The sequence below is a fragment of the Eubalaena glacialis genome, chromosome 11 (genome assembly GCF_028564815.1).
Source record: "Eubalaena glacialis isolate mEubGla1 chromosome 11, mEubGla1.1.hap2.+ XY, whole genome shotgun sequence".
Classification (NCBI taxonomy): domain Eukaryota; kingdom Metazoa; phylum Chordata; class Mammalia; order Artiodactyla; family Balaenidae; genus Eubalaena; species Eubalaena glacialis.
This window is the reverse complement of record NC_083726.1, coordinates 63,371,843-63,388,256: the sequence shown is the minus strand read 5'-3', so window position 1 is coordinate 63,388,256 and position 16,414 is coordinate 63,371,843. Positions and strand designations below refer to the sequence as shown.

The 16,414-nt window shown below is 49.1% G+C and overlaps 1 protein-coding gene across 6 annotated transcripts in view; it reads left to right on the top strand.

Moving 5' to 3' along the window:
• Positions 1 to 16,414, top strand: part of ACVR1B (activin A receptor type 1B) — a 31,320-nt gene extending 14,906 nt beyond the window's left edge. Inside the window, exons 2-10 of one of the 6 annotated variants that reach the window (XM_061205557.1) lie at positions 1,982 to 2,221; positions 3,052 to 3,300; positions 6,002 to 6,232; positions 7,487 to 7,609; positions 8,808 to 8,975; positions 9,970 to 10,126; positions 11,456 to 11,580; positions 14,589 to 14,719; positions 16,205 to 16,414. In XM_061205557.1, the coding sequence (XP_061061540.1) occupies positions 1,982 to 2,221; positions 3,052 to 3,300; positions 6,002 to 6,232; positions 7,487 to 7,609; positions 8,808 to 8,975; positions 9,970 to 10,126; positions 11,456 to 11,580; positions 14,589 to 14,719; positions 16,205 to 16,330 (1,550 nt within the window). In that variant the 3' untranslated portion in view covers positions 16,331 to 16,414. Of the gene's footprint in view, positions 1 to 1,981; positions 2,263 to 2,333; positions 2,785 to 3,051; positions 3,301 to 6,001; positions 6,233 to 7,486; positions 7,610 to 8,807; positions 8,976 to 9,969; positions 10,127 to 11,455; positions 11,581 to 14,588; positions 14,720 to 16,204 lie in introns of those variants that run through there. The other 5 variants (XM_061205558.1, XM_061205561.1, XM_061205562.1 and 2 more) reach the window with 5 other exon arrangements.

Below are 16,414 nucleotides of genomic sequence, written 5' to 3'. Positions count from 1 at the left end.
CTGTGCTCGCCCTCCTTTGTTTCCTTGGTGGGGATGGCAAGGATCGTGTCACTTGCAGAAAGCCTGGGGAAGGAGGGGGTTGGACCCTGAGATATTTAGAATCTGTCTTTGGACTTGAAAAGCCAGGAGATGCCTTCCATTGTTTTAGAGGAGGAGACAAAGATAGACTGTTTACAGCCGAAAGGGGTGAGTTACGACAGGCTAGTTTTTCACGGGACTGGTCATAAATGTCTCTTCTCCAGGGGCCATAGTTTGAATATGTTCCCTCTTGGGATCCAGATAGTATTCGCTTAGTGTCCAGTCGGGGCCTTGGGTGGGCCCTGCCACCTGCATCCCCGCTGGGCGAATGCTTTGTTCAGCACTGTGAGTCCCAACCTCAGTATCCTAGTGGCTCAAGCCACCCTCCTGCCCATCCCAAGGGGTCAGGGCTGGGTTAGGCTCATGGGAGACAGTGCTGGGGAGAACCAGCGGCTGCTGTCTGTGCTATTCTTGTTAGACGGATAAATAAAGGATTTCAGATTCCAGGGCTGCCGAACTGGCTTTCAGAGGCACCAAATTCATTTACAGTAATTTCCTGTCAACAGTGCACACTTAGGGATAATACACACCCAGCCAAACTCATTAGTTCCAGAGATGATTGTGTGCACTACCTATTTGAAAGAAAAAAAAAGAAAAATTATGTGTGTATATATATATATATATATATATATATATATATATATATATATATATATATATATATATATATATATATATAGTACTTTTTAAAGTGCTATCTAGGGCTTCCCTGGTGGCGCAGTGGTTGAGAATCCTCCTGCCAATGCAGGGGACATGGGTTCAAGCCCTGGTGTGGGAAGATCCCACATGCTGCAGAGCAACTAGGCCCATGCACCACAACTACTGAGCCCGTGAGCCACAACGCTCTAGAGCCCGTGAGCCACAACTACTGAGCCTGTGTGCCACAACTACTGAGCCTGCGCTCTAGAGCCCGTGCTCCTCAACAAGAGAAGCCACCGCAATGGTAAGCCTGCACACCGCAACGAAGAGTAGCCCCCGCTTGCTGCAACTAGAGAAAGCCCGCACACAGCAATGAAGACCCAATGCAGCCACAAATAAATAAGATAAATAAAATTTTAAAAAAATAATAAATAAAAAAATTAAGTGATATCCAGGGGCCTTTCAGAATGGGTTATATTTATTGAGCACTTTCTGTGCATTAGCTCATTTAATCCTCACAATGACTGTATGAGGTAGGCACTAATATTATCTTCTTTGGAGGGTGTTCTTTTTGCCCCCTCTTGAGAGGGGCACCTGCTGAGGACTAAAGGAAGGAGGAGGTTGTTGGACTAGTCGGGAAGCTTTTCAAAGGAAGTGACGTTTAAGCTGAATTTTAAAGAACGTGTAAGAATTAGCTAGGAAAAAAAGCATTGCAGCAAAAGCATGTGCGAGAGCACGCACACTGCATTCAGGAAACTGTGGGCGTTCCTGGTGCAGAGAAAGGAGATGGGGTTGATGATGGCTCCAGGGAATCCGGGTGGTGTCAGATGGAGTATGTGGGGAGAGGGGTCCTCTAGTCTCCGAAGGGAAGGTGCCTTCCTCCCGTCTCCGAAGGGAAGGTGCCTTCCTCCCACCCTCAGGCTTCTAAATTTAAAGGAAGACCTCTTTCCTAGCCACAAAACAATTTTTTTTAATAAGTCTAAGTCTAAAGCAAAGTTAAAAAGGCAGTTTCTCTGTTTCTTGTAGGCATAAACTAGAGCACTTAGAGGACAATGGTGGGACCCAGAAAGCCTTGTTGTGAGCAGAATAAACAGGTGAAAAGGTTGGGCCCCCACTGACGATGTCATCTTTCTGGCCCCATCTCTATAAAAGCCCCTTATTTTGGAACATCAAGTATGCTAGGGGATTGTATTCTAAGTCTGGAAAAGGACCTAGGATACGATCTCACCACTGATGTCAGTGTCCACTCCCGAATCGCCCGCAGCTCTGCTCTGTGCGTGCACCAGCTGCTTACAGGCCAACTACACGTGTGAGACAGATGGGGCCTGCATGGTTTCCATTTTCAACCTGGATGGGATGGAGCACCATGTGCGCACCTGCATCCCCAAGGTGGAGCTGGTCCCCGCTGGGAAGCCCTTCTACTGCCTGAGCTCCGAGGATCTGCGCAACACGCACTGCTGCTACACTGACTTCTGCAACAAGATCGACCTGAGGGTGCCCAGCGGTGAGTGGACACCCTTGTTGGACTATTGGCTCATCGTGGAGGTAGGGCACCCCTGTCATTTCATCCTTCTCTACTCTGCCCCCATCCCTTTGTTGGAGGATAGGTAAAGGTGCCTTTTTGATGCTCCCGGAGGTGACGTGGGATGGCATTCCTCCCAAGTCCGGTCTGTAGATGCGAGGATGGGGGAAACAGATGGTCGAGTGAGCCGCAGAGGTGAAAGCTGCGATTTGGGTCGTGGCTGAGCAGCCATTGGCAGCTGGTGAGGTGCGGAAGAGCCAGGCAGGGATCCCCACGGGAGGGCCTGGGGCTGATCCCGAAGGAGGCAGCCCCTAAGCCATCTGAAGGGAGCTTCTGGCGTGATGGTGATGGCAAAATGGGAAGAGGACCTAGAGCTGGAAAGGACGGCCATCAAGGCTGAGGAGTATTAGACACCACCCTTCGCAGGTCCGCCATTTAGGAGGTATGACTGGGGAGATCAGAGGAGGAAGAGAGAGACCGAGCCGAGCTTCAAGAGGCCGTCACAAGTGGAGGAGCAGAACATGGCACGTGCCTGGGGCGTGGAGGTGGGAAGAGCACCATGAAATGCTGTGAAATTACAGAGCGGGGTGTGGGTTTGGCTGTTGCAAAGGGTACCTTAACTAGAGAGGTTTGCATTTGGGAGCATCCAGGCAGATACAAAGCCCAGTAAGACCAGAGAGATCAAGGGCACCTTGATCACAGGGAGAGGAAAAGGGCGTTTCCACCTGGAGGGAGGAGCCGGGGAAAAATGAGGCTGTGGCGTTCCCTCATTTTTACTCTGTTCTTTCCCTCTCCTCTCTCACCTGACCCAGGTCACCTCAAGGAGCCTGAGCACCCCTCCATGTGGGGCCCTGTGGAGCTGGTGGGCATTATTGCCGGCCCAGTGTTCCTCCTGTTTCTCATCATCATCATTGTTTTCCTTGTCATTAACTATCATCAGCGCGTCTATCACAACCGCCAGAGGCTGGACATGGAGGACCCCTCGTGTGAGATGTGTCTCTCCAAGGACAAGACGCTCCAGGATCTCGTCTACGACCTCTCCACGTCGGGGTCTGGCTCAGGTACCGCTTCTTCAGGCCTCGTGTCTGCCGTTGGCCTTCATCACTGCCTCCCAGCAGGATGGAGTGTTCAGGAAGAAGGCTGGCCATTTGCTTTCATAATTCCCCTTCTTTTGGAGTCTGACATGTAATAAGATAAGATAATGGGGTTCACAGAAAATCTTTCATTCTCTGGAATTCCAAAGGTCAGGTGCAAACTCTCCATTCCAGAATCCCTGCCTCTCCAAGTCTTGTAACCGTACAGCTATTAAAATTCACCTGGTTCCACCTGAGCAGTGGAGTACTCAGTTTCAGGGCCCCTTTTGAGAAACAGGAGTGTGCCGGGTTCCTGTGAGGCGGTGGCAGCTAATCATTGATCTGCAAGCAACCGCAAGGGGAGTTTACGGACACCGAGTAAAGCCGAGAGCCAGGGTTGGGTGAATCATTGACTTGTGCCAGTTGCCCAAGGGTTTTTGGTGGCGGTTGAAATAAAGGCAGCTGGGGCCTCCAGCATGGCGTCAGCACCACTTCCAGAGCTGCCTGTTAGTGACCAAGCCTTTCTTAGGTGGACCTTGACTTGAGACTAGAATTTAGGATAAAGGGAGTTGGGTTGTCTCAGTCTCAGGGTAGAGCTCAGCTAGCTAGTAGATGTGGCTATGACTGCAAAAGAGTCTTTTTGTGAAGATAAACAATTATTTTAGTGACGGTGGTATTCTGTTCCTATAGAAAAAAATCATGCACAAAGGTCAATGTTGCCATTCTAACTAAGACAGACAGGATTGTATCTGTGAGAGTTTTGTGCGTGTTTATGTATGTTTTCTCGCCATGTGACAAGACTCTTCTGTAGGGAAATTATACCATCAGTCATGGCCAGACATCCCTTCTTGAGCACAGGAATACTTTGAGCTCTGACATCTCCTGAGTTTCTGTGGTTTTGCCTTTATTAAGCTCTGCAGTAGAGAGTGCCAAGATGATGGATATATTTAAAAGCTGCATATTTTTAGGAAGAGGGAAAATATATGGCTTGTTCTTTGCTGAAAGAGGGTAGGGCAGTGGTTAGAACTGACTGACTCTGTGACTTGACTTGCTGCTAGAGGAGGGTTGCTCGGGTTTTTTGGAGTCTTTTTTAAGATCAGGATTAGCTGAGGTTAGGGCAGGTCCAGGGCAGTTACCCAGTCATCTGGAGTAAAATGATTAATAACTGTTCCTCTCTGGATGGGTTAGTCCATTCTTAATTCGGAATATGCAAAGCTTCCAAGGTGCTGGGGTTTTAATTCTGTGGACTTAAAGTAATAAGTCCTCGCTGCTTGTGTGACTTTCAGTTCACACTAACAAGTATGTGTTGAATACCCTCTGGGTGATACAGGGTGAACAAAATGAGAAAGAGGCCGAGCCAGGATTGGAGAGAAGAGATTGTGGAGAAGGGTCTCACAGAGGAGGTCGTGTCTAAAGGGGTCATGAGTCGGACGTTTTGAGAGTGGTAAGAGGGCAGGGAACATTCCAGGCCAAGGGAAAACCCTTGAGCAAAAGAAGCACAGAAAGGCATGAACGCTCACTGGGTGTTTAGGGAATGATCAAGAGGCCAGCACGCTGTCCCCAGGCCAGGGTGGGAAAGCCTTGGGCTGCTGTGCTTTATGCCCCCTGTTAGGGAGGGCAGGGCAAGGCGGGTGAGCTGGGAGGCACAGAGGCCCACTGGAAGTCTTCCAAAGGAGGGCCGGGACGAGGGCCAGCGAGGGGGGACCTGGAGAGGAGGGGGCTAAATTGAGAAGCATTTGGTGGCTCTGTACTGTGGGAGTTAAAAGCATACACCTTGGAGTCAGTCTTAGATGCTTTGCCATTTACAGCTTGTAGGAATTGGAATGAGTTACTTAACCTTCCTTTTGATGCTTAGTTTTCTCATTTGTAAAATGGGCATAAAAACAACACCTACCGTATAGGTGGCTGTGAGGAAATGAGATCATTTATGCAAGTGCCTCCTGCATAGTATTAAACATACAGTAAACAACTTAGGGGTTGATGACACGTTTGTTTGTTTGGTCAGGGAGAGGGGGAGAGTTAAGGGTCACGATGGTGGGGGTGATTGGAGAGACAGGGAGACACTTACTGCATGGGTCAAATGAGGCGATAAACGAGTCCTATAAAGACAGTAAAGGTAATCTTAGAATGAGCCTGGGTAGTCCCCCGTCCTGCATCTGGAGCTCCCAGTGAGCAGAACTCTGATCTCTCTGGAGAGAGGTGGGAGCCTGGTGGGCCCTGACCACATGTCGGCTTTCATGGGCCACGCAGCACTGCCCTCCAGTGGCCAATGAGCGGAGCAGCCAGAGGCGGCTCCCAGCCCTCAAACCCCTGCTTTCCTCTTCCACATAAAGCAGCTGTAGGTGGATTGGCCCCCGGGAGGCTGGCTGAAGAGTTAGTAAATCCGGTCAGACATTTATATTCAGATCTGTCGTCCATACTAACTGGGAGGAGAAATTGCTTAGATGAGGAAGAGCTAATCGTATACATTTCCCTATCCTCGCTCACTCACTCTCAGTGCTGCACAGCTTAGACCTCCGGAGGATTACCTGGACGTGATGCAGGGGCAGCCGAGCTCTCCGTGGTCAGTGGACCAGTGTAGAACGGAGGCACTGTGATAAGGGCTTTTCCAGTGTGGCAGTGAGAGTGGGCATGGCAAAGTTCAGCAAATACACAAATGTCTGCTTTCTTTCCATTCTTTGGTCCATAGGGTTACCCCTTTTTGTCCAGCGCACAGTGGCCCGAACCATCGTTTTACAGGAGATTATTGGCAAGGGCCGGTTCGGAGAAGTGTGGCGCGGCCGCTGGAGGGGTGGTGATGTGGCTGTGAAAATATTCTCTTCTCGTGAAGAGCGGTCTTGGTTCCGGGAAGCAGAGATATACCAGACAGTCATGCTGCGCCATGAAAACATCCTTGGGTTTATTGCTGCTGACAATAAAGGTAAAGGGCTGGGTTTGGATACAGGGTGTCCCAAAGCCAACAGTAGTCCCAGACGGAGGAGTGACTGCGGAAACTGAACGGTTGTGCGACAGCACAGTTTTGTTTGCCTTTATAGTTATTACCCATAGCAAGAGGATCTGAGTAAGGCGATGGTTTTCAAACTTCTCTTCTATGAAAAGCTTGTGCAGAAATCCAGGTTATTAAGCAAGTAAATAAGCAGTTATTAAGCAGATAAATAAACCCTCATCCTACCTGCTCACTTTCCCTTCTGTGATACTCCCAAACCCACCCCTAAGGTAGTGCCTGCAGGGGCTCCAGTAAATTTACCTTCATTCTGGTTGGAACGAAGAAGGGTGGCTTCAACCCCTGCCAGGAAAGGATGGCCCTGGAAAAGCATGTGATCCACACTGTGTGACAGACCAGCATCATACACACTATTGCAGTGGAGCGGGCGCAGCAGAGACACGGCCTGCCTCCCCCCAGGTGCTCCCCCGTGGCCTTCAAGCTCAGCTTTTGGTCCGCTTGTACCTGAGGTTCCTTATTTCCTCCTCCCTCTCTCTGCTGATTTTGCTGAAGTTTTTGAGTCTCTCTCGTGTGCCCAGGCATGTGCTCATTTTTAAGGACCTCACTGACTAGCAAAGAGACAAACTAATGATTGATTATAGGAAGTAATCAAACAACAGCTGTTCTGGTGAGCACAAATTGGGGGTGAGATGGGGATCACGGATATCATAGCCGAGCTTGATTGAGGCGAAAGTGGCAGTGAGTTGGTCAGAAAGAAAAACGAATGAAAAGAGCACTCCAGACACATGTGCCAAGGGGAAGTGTCTTTGGGAACCTGCAGGTAACTTGGGATGTTCCAGCCAAAGACATGGGTGGAGAGGTGGCAGAGGCCAGATTAGGAAGGGCCTTTTTGAGAAGATTGTATTTTGTTATAGAGAGTGGGTAGTAATCGAAATTTCATTCATTTATTCAGTAATATTCACTGGCTGCTGTCTGGTCCTGGAATCATCACACATAAGAACAAGACACAGTCCCTGACCTTACAGTGCCCAGGAGGAGGGGACAGCCGACACCTGGGCAGGTAGCGCACTTGAAGTCAGAAAGACCGTGGGTGAAGGCATTTACATTTTAGAAGAGTGTCTCCGGCGGTCAGGACACACTTTGCTCCATGGTCCAGCAGTTTTTAGAAGTTGGTGCTGGCAAAGGCTATGAAAGATGCTAAGTGTTTGTTTTTCCTTCCTAAAACAACAGCAGGCTGCTCATTCCTCACGTTGCCATGGCGGTTTGTAGTGGCCTCAGCTGCCCCCAGGCTGAAGAGACTTGACCTCTCACGCAAGGGAGGAAGGGGAAGAGAGAATTCCTTACTCCCTCTGAGTAAGCTGTGCCTTTTTAAAACAGCATTACCTTTCGATTATTCATTTAAATCTGACATATATTTTAAAGGGTCAAAAGATGTCTTCCCTTCTAACTTATGGGCAGGGTCCTCAAGATGTCAGGGCTAGTTGAGTGTAAAGGGGTGTGTTCGGTGGACCCCTCGTTCGTAATCAGGGAAACAGAAGCTGGTGCTTTTCCAGGAGCCACTCCCTGTATTGATTCTGGCAGCTTGTGTGAGTAGGATCTGGCTGTTGAAACCCACACGAGGGCCAGGGGAGGAGGAAGATCGGACTCCTTTGTTCTTGCCTTTTTAACATGATATGGATAGTATAGTGTCCTGGAGCTAGGGCCAGCTTGGAATTTGGGAGATCTCAATCCAATTTCCAGTCTTCTTATTGACAACAGCACAAGCTAATTAGATTACCAGCTTTTGGTTTTTCTTTTTCTCCCTCCCTTCTTCCCACTCCTCCTTCCCGCTTTACACTGCATCCCCCTCTCCCCTAGTATGAAAGTGTGTGCTCGCCACCTCCCATTGCTCTTCTGAGGATAAGATGATAAGATTCCTCTCTGGAATACTTGTAAGTGTGCTCTTCATGCGTTGAAAAGCATTTTTGGCCTGGAACACAATAATGCACAAAGGAGCTCTTTCCTCCTCTCACAGAGAGCTCATAGCCTGGTAAGAGTAATGCACTTCAAGGACCCGCTACAAAGGAGCCTGGTGCTCAGGTTGGGCTGTGCTCGAAGGGTCTTGGAGCACAGAGGAGGGCCTGCGAAGCCTCCTTGGCGGGGGTGGGTGCAGCCAGTCATGGTTTTGACGAGCGGGTCTTGTCAGGATCAGAAGCAGTGTTGCAAAAGCAACAGATGATCCTGTCACTTTGCCTAAGCATGTGCTTCCTCTTCGGGGTGCCTCGCATTTCAAATTTGGGTGTAATCAGGGAGCGCGGCTCAGAATCCTACCTACGGGAAGTAAGGGAGCAGGTCTAAGAAAGAAAGCCTGTTCTGTCCTTCCTGGAGCCTAAATCTGTGGACGGTGGTGGATGAGACGGGCACAGAGGGGCCTCAGGAGGTGTAGGGGCGGGGAGCGGGGAGTACAGGGGTCTAACTGGGGTTTGTGTCGCACACATACTCTTCCTTTCCTACCTTGACCTTTTTGCTGGTAGTTGTGTCTTTTCTGGAACTCCTCTGTGGTTCTCTGCAGATAACGGCACCTGGACACAGCTGTGGCTTGTCTCGGACTATCATGAGCACGGCTCCCTGTTTGACTATCTAAACCGGTACACGGTGACCATCGAGGGGATGATTAAGCTGGCCTTGTCTGCTGCGAGCGGTCTGGCACACCTGCACATGGAGATTGTGGGCACCCAAGGTGAGTGGACCTGTCCCATCCCCACCGAGCTCCCAGAACTCCTTCTCACTGAGGATGCTGGATCTGGGCCTCAGGGACCGGGGTCTGGTCTAAGCGAGAGGAGCTCGGGCCTCACTCCAGCGAGAACAAGAGGTGCCTCTGCCTTCAGAGCTCCTCGGGGGAACTCCTGACAGAAATGTTGGTTGTTTGTCCCCGATGGACTGGCATGGTTGTTGGTTGGGGAGCTGGCGTTAACTGAGTGGTCATCTCAGATGCCCACGGTTCACTGGTAAAGGAAGGGACTGAGAAAATCGCATGACCTACTGTGCCGAGCATCAGTTCAGTGAGTTCACACGCTCATCGTTGGGTCAGCTTGATGGGTCAGACACTGGGCTCTACTAATCTAGGAGGGCCCTCCTGGAGGAAGACGACCTCGGGCACCCCTGCTTGTTGACTGACATCAGCTCTTTGGGAGCTCCTGGGGCTTGGCAGGTGGCACATTGCTCCCTGGTGCCTGGTCGACCAGGCAGCAGCTCTTGCTGGCCGTCACAGAAAACCAGCCACGAAAGTTTGACCCTGTTGCTAGGCTCTCCAGGAAAAGTAGCAGTCCTTACCTCCCCCGTTTGGTTCTGAGAACCTAGCTAGCGCAGCAGCTTCTCTCTGAAGTCCTCAGCAGTTCTATACGGGAGCTTATTAGTTCAGCGAAGGCGAGCAGGAGTAGTGTAAATATAGTAATATTAGCTCATACGCATGCCCTTCTAAGCTCTTGACTTACCTAAGTTAATACAATACATTTAATCCTTACAACATTCCCGTGACGTAAGTACTGGTGTTTAGTCTCATTTTATGGATGAGAAGACCAATGCATAGACAGGTTAAGTTGCATTTCCAGGGTTACTGGGTTAGTGGGGAGCGAAACGAGGACTCGAACCCATACGTCTGGCTGCAGAGACTATGCTTTTAACACTTGTACTGTCTTTCTTTAAAGATCCCTGGGTTTTTTTTTCTCTGCTAGGGAAGCCTGGAATTGCTCATCGAGACTTAAAGTCAAAGAACATCTTGGTGAAGAAAAATGGCATGTGTGCCATCGCAGACCTGGGCCTGGCTGTCCGTCACGATGCAGTCACGGACACCATTGACATTGCCCCCAACCAGAGGGTGGGAACCAAACGGTAGGAAGGCCCTGGGCCTTCGTGCTTGCCCGACACTTGTACTGAGTAGCCCTTGCCCATCTGGCCGGCAGAAGGCGGTGTGGTCCTTACTCTGACAGCTGGCAGTTGAATTGAACACCTGCTCCCCACACTGGAAAGCCACACAGGTTGCATCGCGCAGATACAGGTGCCAGCGGCACAGCTCCAGAGGACCCTATACCCATAGGTGCTGGTGCATTGGGCAGGGGAGGCCATGGAGAAGGAGAACCTGGAGCAAGATTTAGAAGGGAGACGGGCACCAGGCTTGGCTGGGGGAGAGGGAAAATGTTGCAGTCTGAAGGGGTGGCCTGTGCAGGACCCCAGAGGAGGCAGGGAGCGTGTTTTGCTTAGGGTGTAGAGAGCAGGTTTGCCAAGCTAGAGCAGAGGTCGTCCAGGGTGGAGATGAGGGACCCCCGTAAGGGTTATGGGCCTCCTTCCCGCATCATAGAGAAGTGTAGTAAGAAATAAGGAACATGGCATACCCTGGTCTAATGGTTAAGACTCCGAGCACTCACTGCCGAGGGCCTGGGTTCAATCCCTGGTCGGGGAACTAAGATCCCACAGGCCACATGGCATGGCCAAAAAAAAAAGGAAATAAGGAACAGATTGACTGTGACTCCGGATCGACTTCATGAGCTGGAAGTGCAACTTTTCGTAGGATGGAAGAGGAGGGCTGTTTCTCTGCTGAGTCTCAGTGAATTTCACTAATAGTGCTGCTGCTTTTTTTCCCCTTCCTTTTGACCTGAATGATTGCAGCCACCCAGGCCCCAAAGTGTGAGGCCTGAGGTGAGCTGATTTGCCTTCTGTGGGGAGTGGGGAGTGGCTCAAGCAGTACTCATGAACTAACTGAGTGGGACTCTGATGGCTACCTAGAATTAATTCTCACTTATCTGCACGGGTAAGATAACAAAAGAAGTTCAGACTGAAATTTAAGCTCAACCCATTATTGGCTGCATTGAATAAAGTCCAAGCCCCCAGTAGCAACCAGCTATTATGTACTGTTCCTGCTCTGTGGCCTACAGTACACGTACCTCTGCCAAGAAATCAAAACATGCTTAAAATAAATCTTGGCAGGTAAAAAATAGAGGTAGAAATAAGAGTAGGCTAGTATTACCAAACCTTGCTAAGGTGTTTAGATTCGAATCCAAAGCATGGGAGTTTGCAATAATAAGAATCCATCACTTCCTCCTCCCCAAGGGGCTGTCTTGGGGTGATGCTGTCCCACATTCAGGGGGCCCTTGAATCAGTACTTTGAGTCGAGAAAGAAGTCATCGTTTTCTATGCGTGATCACATTTCCTTTGCTGTTGCAGATACATGGCCCCCGAAGTACTTGATGAAACCATCAACATGAAGCACTTCGACTCCTTTAAGTGTGCTGATATCTATGCCCTTGGGCTCGTGTACTGGGAGATTGCTCGAAGATGCAACTCTGGAGGTACCTTTCTTCCTGCCTTCTCTGGCTCCTACCTCGCAGTCCAGAGTGCCGGACCACCTGAGGGGCTAGTGTTTTCCTGCCTTCTTTCTCCTAACAGCCTGTCGATGCCTAGCGCCAGAACCCGTCACACTTAGGGTTCTCATCCAAGAGGAGGGAGGGGACCGGGGAGCAGCAGGGCTAAGGGTGTGTTTACTCTTTGGACCAGCTTGTTGAATAGTGTTTTATGTTGTGGTGACCGTTCCGGGGACTCATTTGGGCTTTTTTGGGGTTTTTTTGGTAACACATTGTCTTTATTGGTCTGTCGAGCTTGGGAAAGCCCTGGGCAGGAATAGCACAGGACTAATGCAGGGGTCTCTTTTACACAGGAGGCAGGGTATTCTAACACACTGGCTCTCAAGCCACGTTCCTGGGGAACGTGGGGTTTCATTGATAAAATAATAGTGGTGATTTCTCAATTTGTGGGAGAAAGCTTACTAATGCATAGAATTTTCTCACAATGAGTTTTTTCTTATGCAATTTTCTCTTAAGTCTTTGGCATTTGCAAGTGTTCAGCCACGTCAGAACTCAATGAAAGGTAGTATCAGATTTAGCAGAAAACATTTTTTATCATCAGCTTAGTATATCAGAATTTTATGGTGACTTCCAAGTATTCTGCCACATGATCAAGTTCAAGAACCACTAGAAGCCTGCCCTCAGCCATTTATCTTTGATGTAAGAGATTCCAGGTCAGTGGAAGTGAATTAAATTAAATTAATTAAAAAGAACTGATGAGTGTTCCGGCAGAGCCCTTTTCTGTATTTTACTGCCTTTTTCCATCTATGATACATTTGGTAAGATCCAAATTATGGAGGAGGCACCCAGGTATTGTACATCTTAAATTTTGATCATGATATACGGATAAAACAGATCAAGATAAATCTGGTCACACAGGTCTGTGTGGGTACTATTATTGTCACCGTTTTGCAGATGAAGAAGATGAGTCACAGATTAGGTGATTTGTCCAAGGTCACACCACTAATAAACTAGGATTCAGACTCTGGCAGACTGAGGCCAGAGTTCAAGCTAATTGCTCCTTAGATAATTAACCAAGTCAGACTCTATTTAAAAATCTGTCCCGGGACTTCCCTGGTGGTGCAGTGGATAAGACTCCATGCTCCCAATGCAGGGGGGCCCAGGTTCGATCCCTGGTCAGGGAACTAGATCCACGTGCATGCCACAACTAAGAGTTCGCATGCCACAACTAAGAAACCCACATGCCACAACTAAGGAGCCCATGTGCCACAACTAAGGAGCCAGCGAGCTGCAACTAAGGAGCCCACCGGCCGCAACTAAGACCCAGCACAACCAAATAAATAAATATTTTTTAGAAATAATAAAATAAATGCTAATCTCAATAAATAAATAAATAAATAAATAAAAATAAAAATCTGTCCCATCAGCTCAGAACAGCAGAATTTTTTCTGGAAAAAGGCATAAGAAAGTTACATTGGATTTTTTTAAATTAACTTTTTATTACGGAAAATATTTCAGTTTGTAGCTCTAGAAGATAAGGACTTCAAAAATATAGTACTATTATCACACTTTAAAAAATGGACAGTAATTCTTAATATCATATAACATTAGCCAGTGTTGAGATTTCCCCAATTGTCTGCGAATTTTTTTAAAAAAACAGCTTGTTAAATCAGGGTTTAAATAATGTCCATCCACTGCAGTTGATTGATATAACTCTCAAGTCTCATAGTCTACAGGGTACCCCCCAATTTTTTTCTTCTAAAGATTTATTTATTATTATTTATTTTTATTTAATTTTGGCTGCGTCGGGTCTTAGTTGCAGCATGTGGGATCTTCGTTGAGGCACACGGGATCTTTTTGTTGCGGCGCGCAGGCTTCTCTCTGGTTGCGGCGTGCAGGTTTTCTCTCTCTAGTTGTGGCGTGCGGGCTTTTTCTCTCTCTAGTTGTGGCACGCAGGCTCCAGGGCGCGTGGGCTCTGTAGTTTGCGGCACGCGGACTCTCTAGTTGAGGCACGAGAGCTCAGTAGTTGTGGCGCATGGGCTTAGTTGCCCCACGACATGTGCGATCTTAGTTCCCCAACCAGGAATCGAACCCTCATCCGCTGCATTGTAAGGTAGATTCTTTACCACTGGAACACCAGGTAAGTCCCCTCTCCTGCAGTCTTCAAAACTGGAGAATCCAGGTCCTTTGTCCTGTAGGGTTTTCCTGTCTAGATTTTCCAGGTAGCCTCTTATGGAGTTCACACGTTCTACTGTTTCTGTGAATTTTCTATGAGAGTTCCATCTAAAGACTAGAATCATTTATTTCCCCCAAAATCCTTCTGTTAAAAGACACACATAACGGTGGTTATCTCTCTTCTTGTGACGTTAACAGCTACTGTTGATCATTGTCCAAATCCAAATTGATTAGAGGTTGAAAAATGCCAGTATTCCAACCCTGTCAAACTTCATGTATTAGCTAGATTTTTTCTTTAAAGAGAAACTTCCCCTATTATCTATTTGGTTACCAAGATGTTTAATTTGAAGAGGAAAGGCAGGAAAAATACTTGATTCTTTCCATTTATTTGCCATTTTTCAAAATAATGAGTTTATTCCCTATCATCCTACAAAGGTGACTGAGGTTTTGGTTTATTTGTTTGTTTTTAGTGTCATCACGAACTGGTGATTTAAAATATTTGTTTCCGTTGAAGTCATAGGTCTTACTGTTGCTTAAATGTTCTCATCTTTGGCCAGTTGGGAGCTTTTCAGGTCGGTACCTTTTGACATGGCCTCAGTAGTCCTTGATAGTTTCCTTGCTTTTTGTTACGAAAAAGATATTCCTGGCTAATCCTGTGTGTCTCTTGTCCCATACCTAGCATTGGCCAGGCTCTCCAAGGAGCCCTAGTTCCTCTTAGTGGGAAGTGCTATTTACAGATCACAACATGGGTGTTGTCATTGGCTTTTGAGTAATCTCTTCCTTCTTTTGATAACTCCGGTGGACGTTTTCTTTTCTCCCAGGAGTCCATGAGGAATATCAGCTGCCATATTATGACCTAGTGCCCTCTGACCCTTCCATTGAGGAGATGCGGAAGGTCGTATGCGACCAGAAGCTCCGCCCCAACATCCCCAACTGGTGGCAGAGTTATGAGGTGGGAAGCTCCCCTCTCTCCCGTGGCCTTTCTATCTGCCTGATCTCTCTCCCTTAGAAAAGAGTTTCCCGAAAATGGGGCCAACCCCAGGGCTACCCCCTGAGCGTGTCGGTTATTACAAACTATTATGTGCTGTTGTATTATATACTGAGCCCTTGTCCTGGCCACTGTAGGGTCCCCTTTGGAATTGACAGCCTGGAAGAAGAAAAAGGCTTGGTCCCAGGACACAGATAAGAGACAAAACAAAGACTGAGTGGGAGCTGTTAGACCTGTCCAACTAGAAAAATGGCTCTGGAGCCACAGGGGTGAGCTGAGCTTCGTGGAAGAGTTAAGAAGAGGCGTCCACGAAGGGTGTAGAAGAATGGGGGGGTGGGACTCAGTGAGAAGACATGTCTGCGAGGGAAGTGGCCTTTCTAAAAACTCAGAAGCGAGGAGGGTGTAGAGAATTTGGATTGGGGAGTGATGGCGGATGAAGCGGGGAGGGGATGACATTCGATGGAAATAATAGAAATGAGGACAAATTTATGATCTAGATTCCTAATAAACATGGAGTTGTGGGGTCTTAAGAGTCTTTGGTGGCACAGGGTTTGCTTAGCTAGTGCTCTTGGGCCTCCTTTCCACTCGTGGCTCTGCTTTAAGGAGTGTAGCCACTGGAGGGCAGGCCTGCATTGAAGAACAGAATGACTGAGCTCACATTTTGGTGACGCCTCCTCTTTGCCTGACAGAGCAGCCTTTTCCAAACTGTTCCTTGGAACCCTCAGGGTTTATTCACTTCAGAGGGTGAGGGAAGCAGAAAGAGCCGGTCTTCAGCTGCCCGCACCCCACTCCCTCTTCAGTCGGGGCTGTTTATGTGTTGGGACTCCGCTGGGAAAAACGGGTCCCACTGCTAAAAGGAATCTGGAAAACACTGGCCTGAGGCAGCAGTCTGGGGACTCCGTAGCCCTCCACAGGTGACCTTCCAGGTCCGCCCCTTGGCTGCGCCTGGCCTGTGTCCTCCGGGCCCTGGCCGTGAGCTTCTGCCTCTGACGAGACTGCCTCTCAGGGGCTGCTGCCTCCTCCTCCTCCGCCACCCTGTCTCTGCACGTGAACGTGGGTTCACAGCCGCGTGCGCGCTCATGCTGGGGGATGTCCCTGCTGTGCCTGGCTCGTGCGCTACTTTAAAAAAAACAGTCAGTAAACAGTCATAAACATGGATACTCAAACCTTCCAGAAATGATTTTCAGATCACAGGCTGTTGCAGGTATTTCTCTCAGGATCACCCAGACGCCGGGGAGTGGCTGACCAACCATGCTTGCTGAGAAGGTCCCCCTCCCCAGGCTGTCCCTTAAGGACGGGAGAGCTGGGGCGGGGGCTGGGGGGTGGGCGGAGCTCGCGGGCATTTCCCTGGGGTCCGAAGGAGGACGGGTGGGGGAGACGGCCGCCTGGGGACCAGGAAGGCTTCAGTGGGGCAGGGGCAGGCTTGAGTGACGCCGGGTCTCTGTGCAGGCGCTGCGGGTGATGGGGAAGATGATGCGGGAGTGCTGGTACGCCAACGGCGCAGCCCGCCTGACCGCGCTGCGCATCAAGAAGACCCTCTCCCAGCTCAGCGTGCAGGAGGACGTGAAGATCTAGCTGCCCCTCCCCACACGCTGCCGGGCAGCGGGACCTACAGCCGAGCTGCCGTGTTGAGCATCCGATGGAGGCCTACCTCTCGTT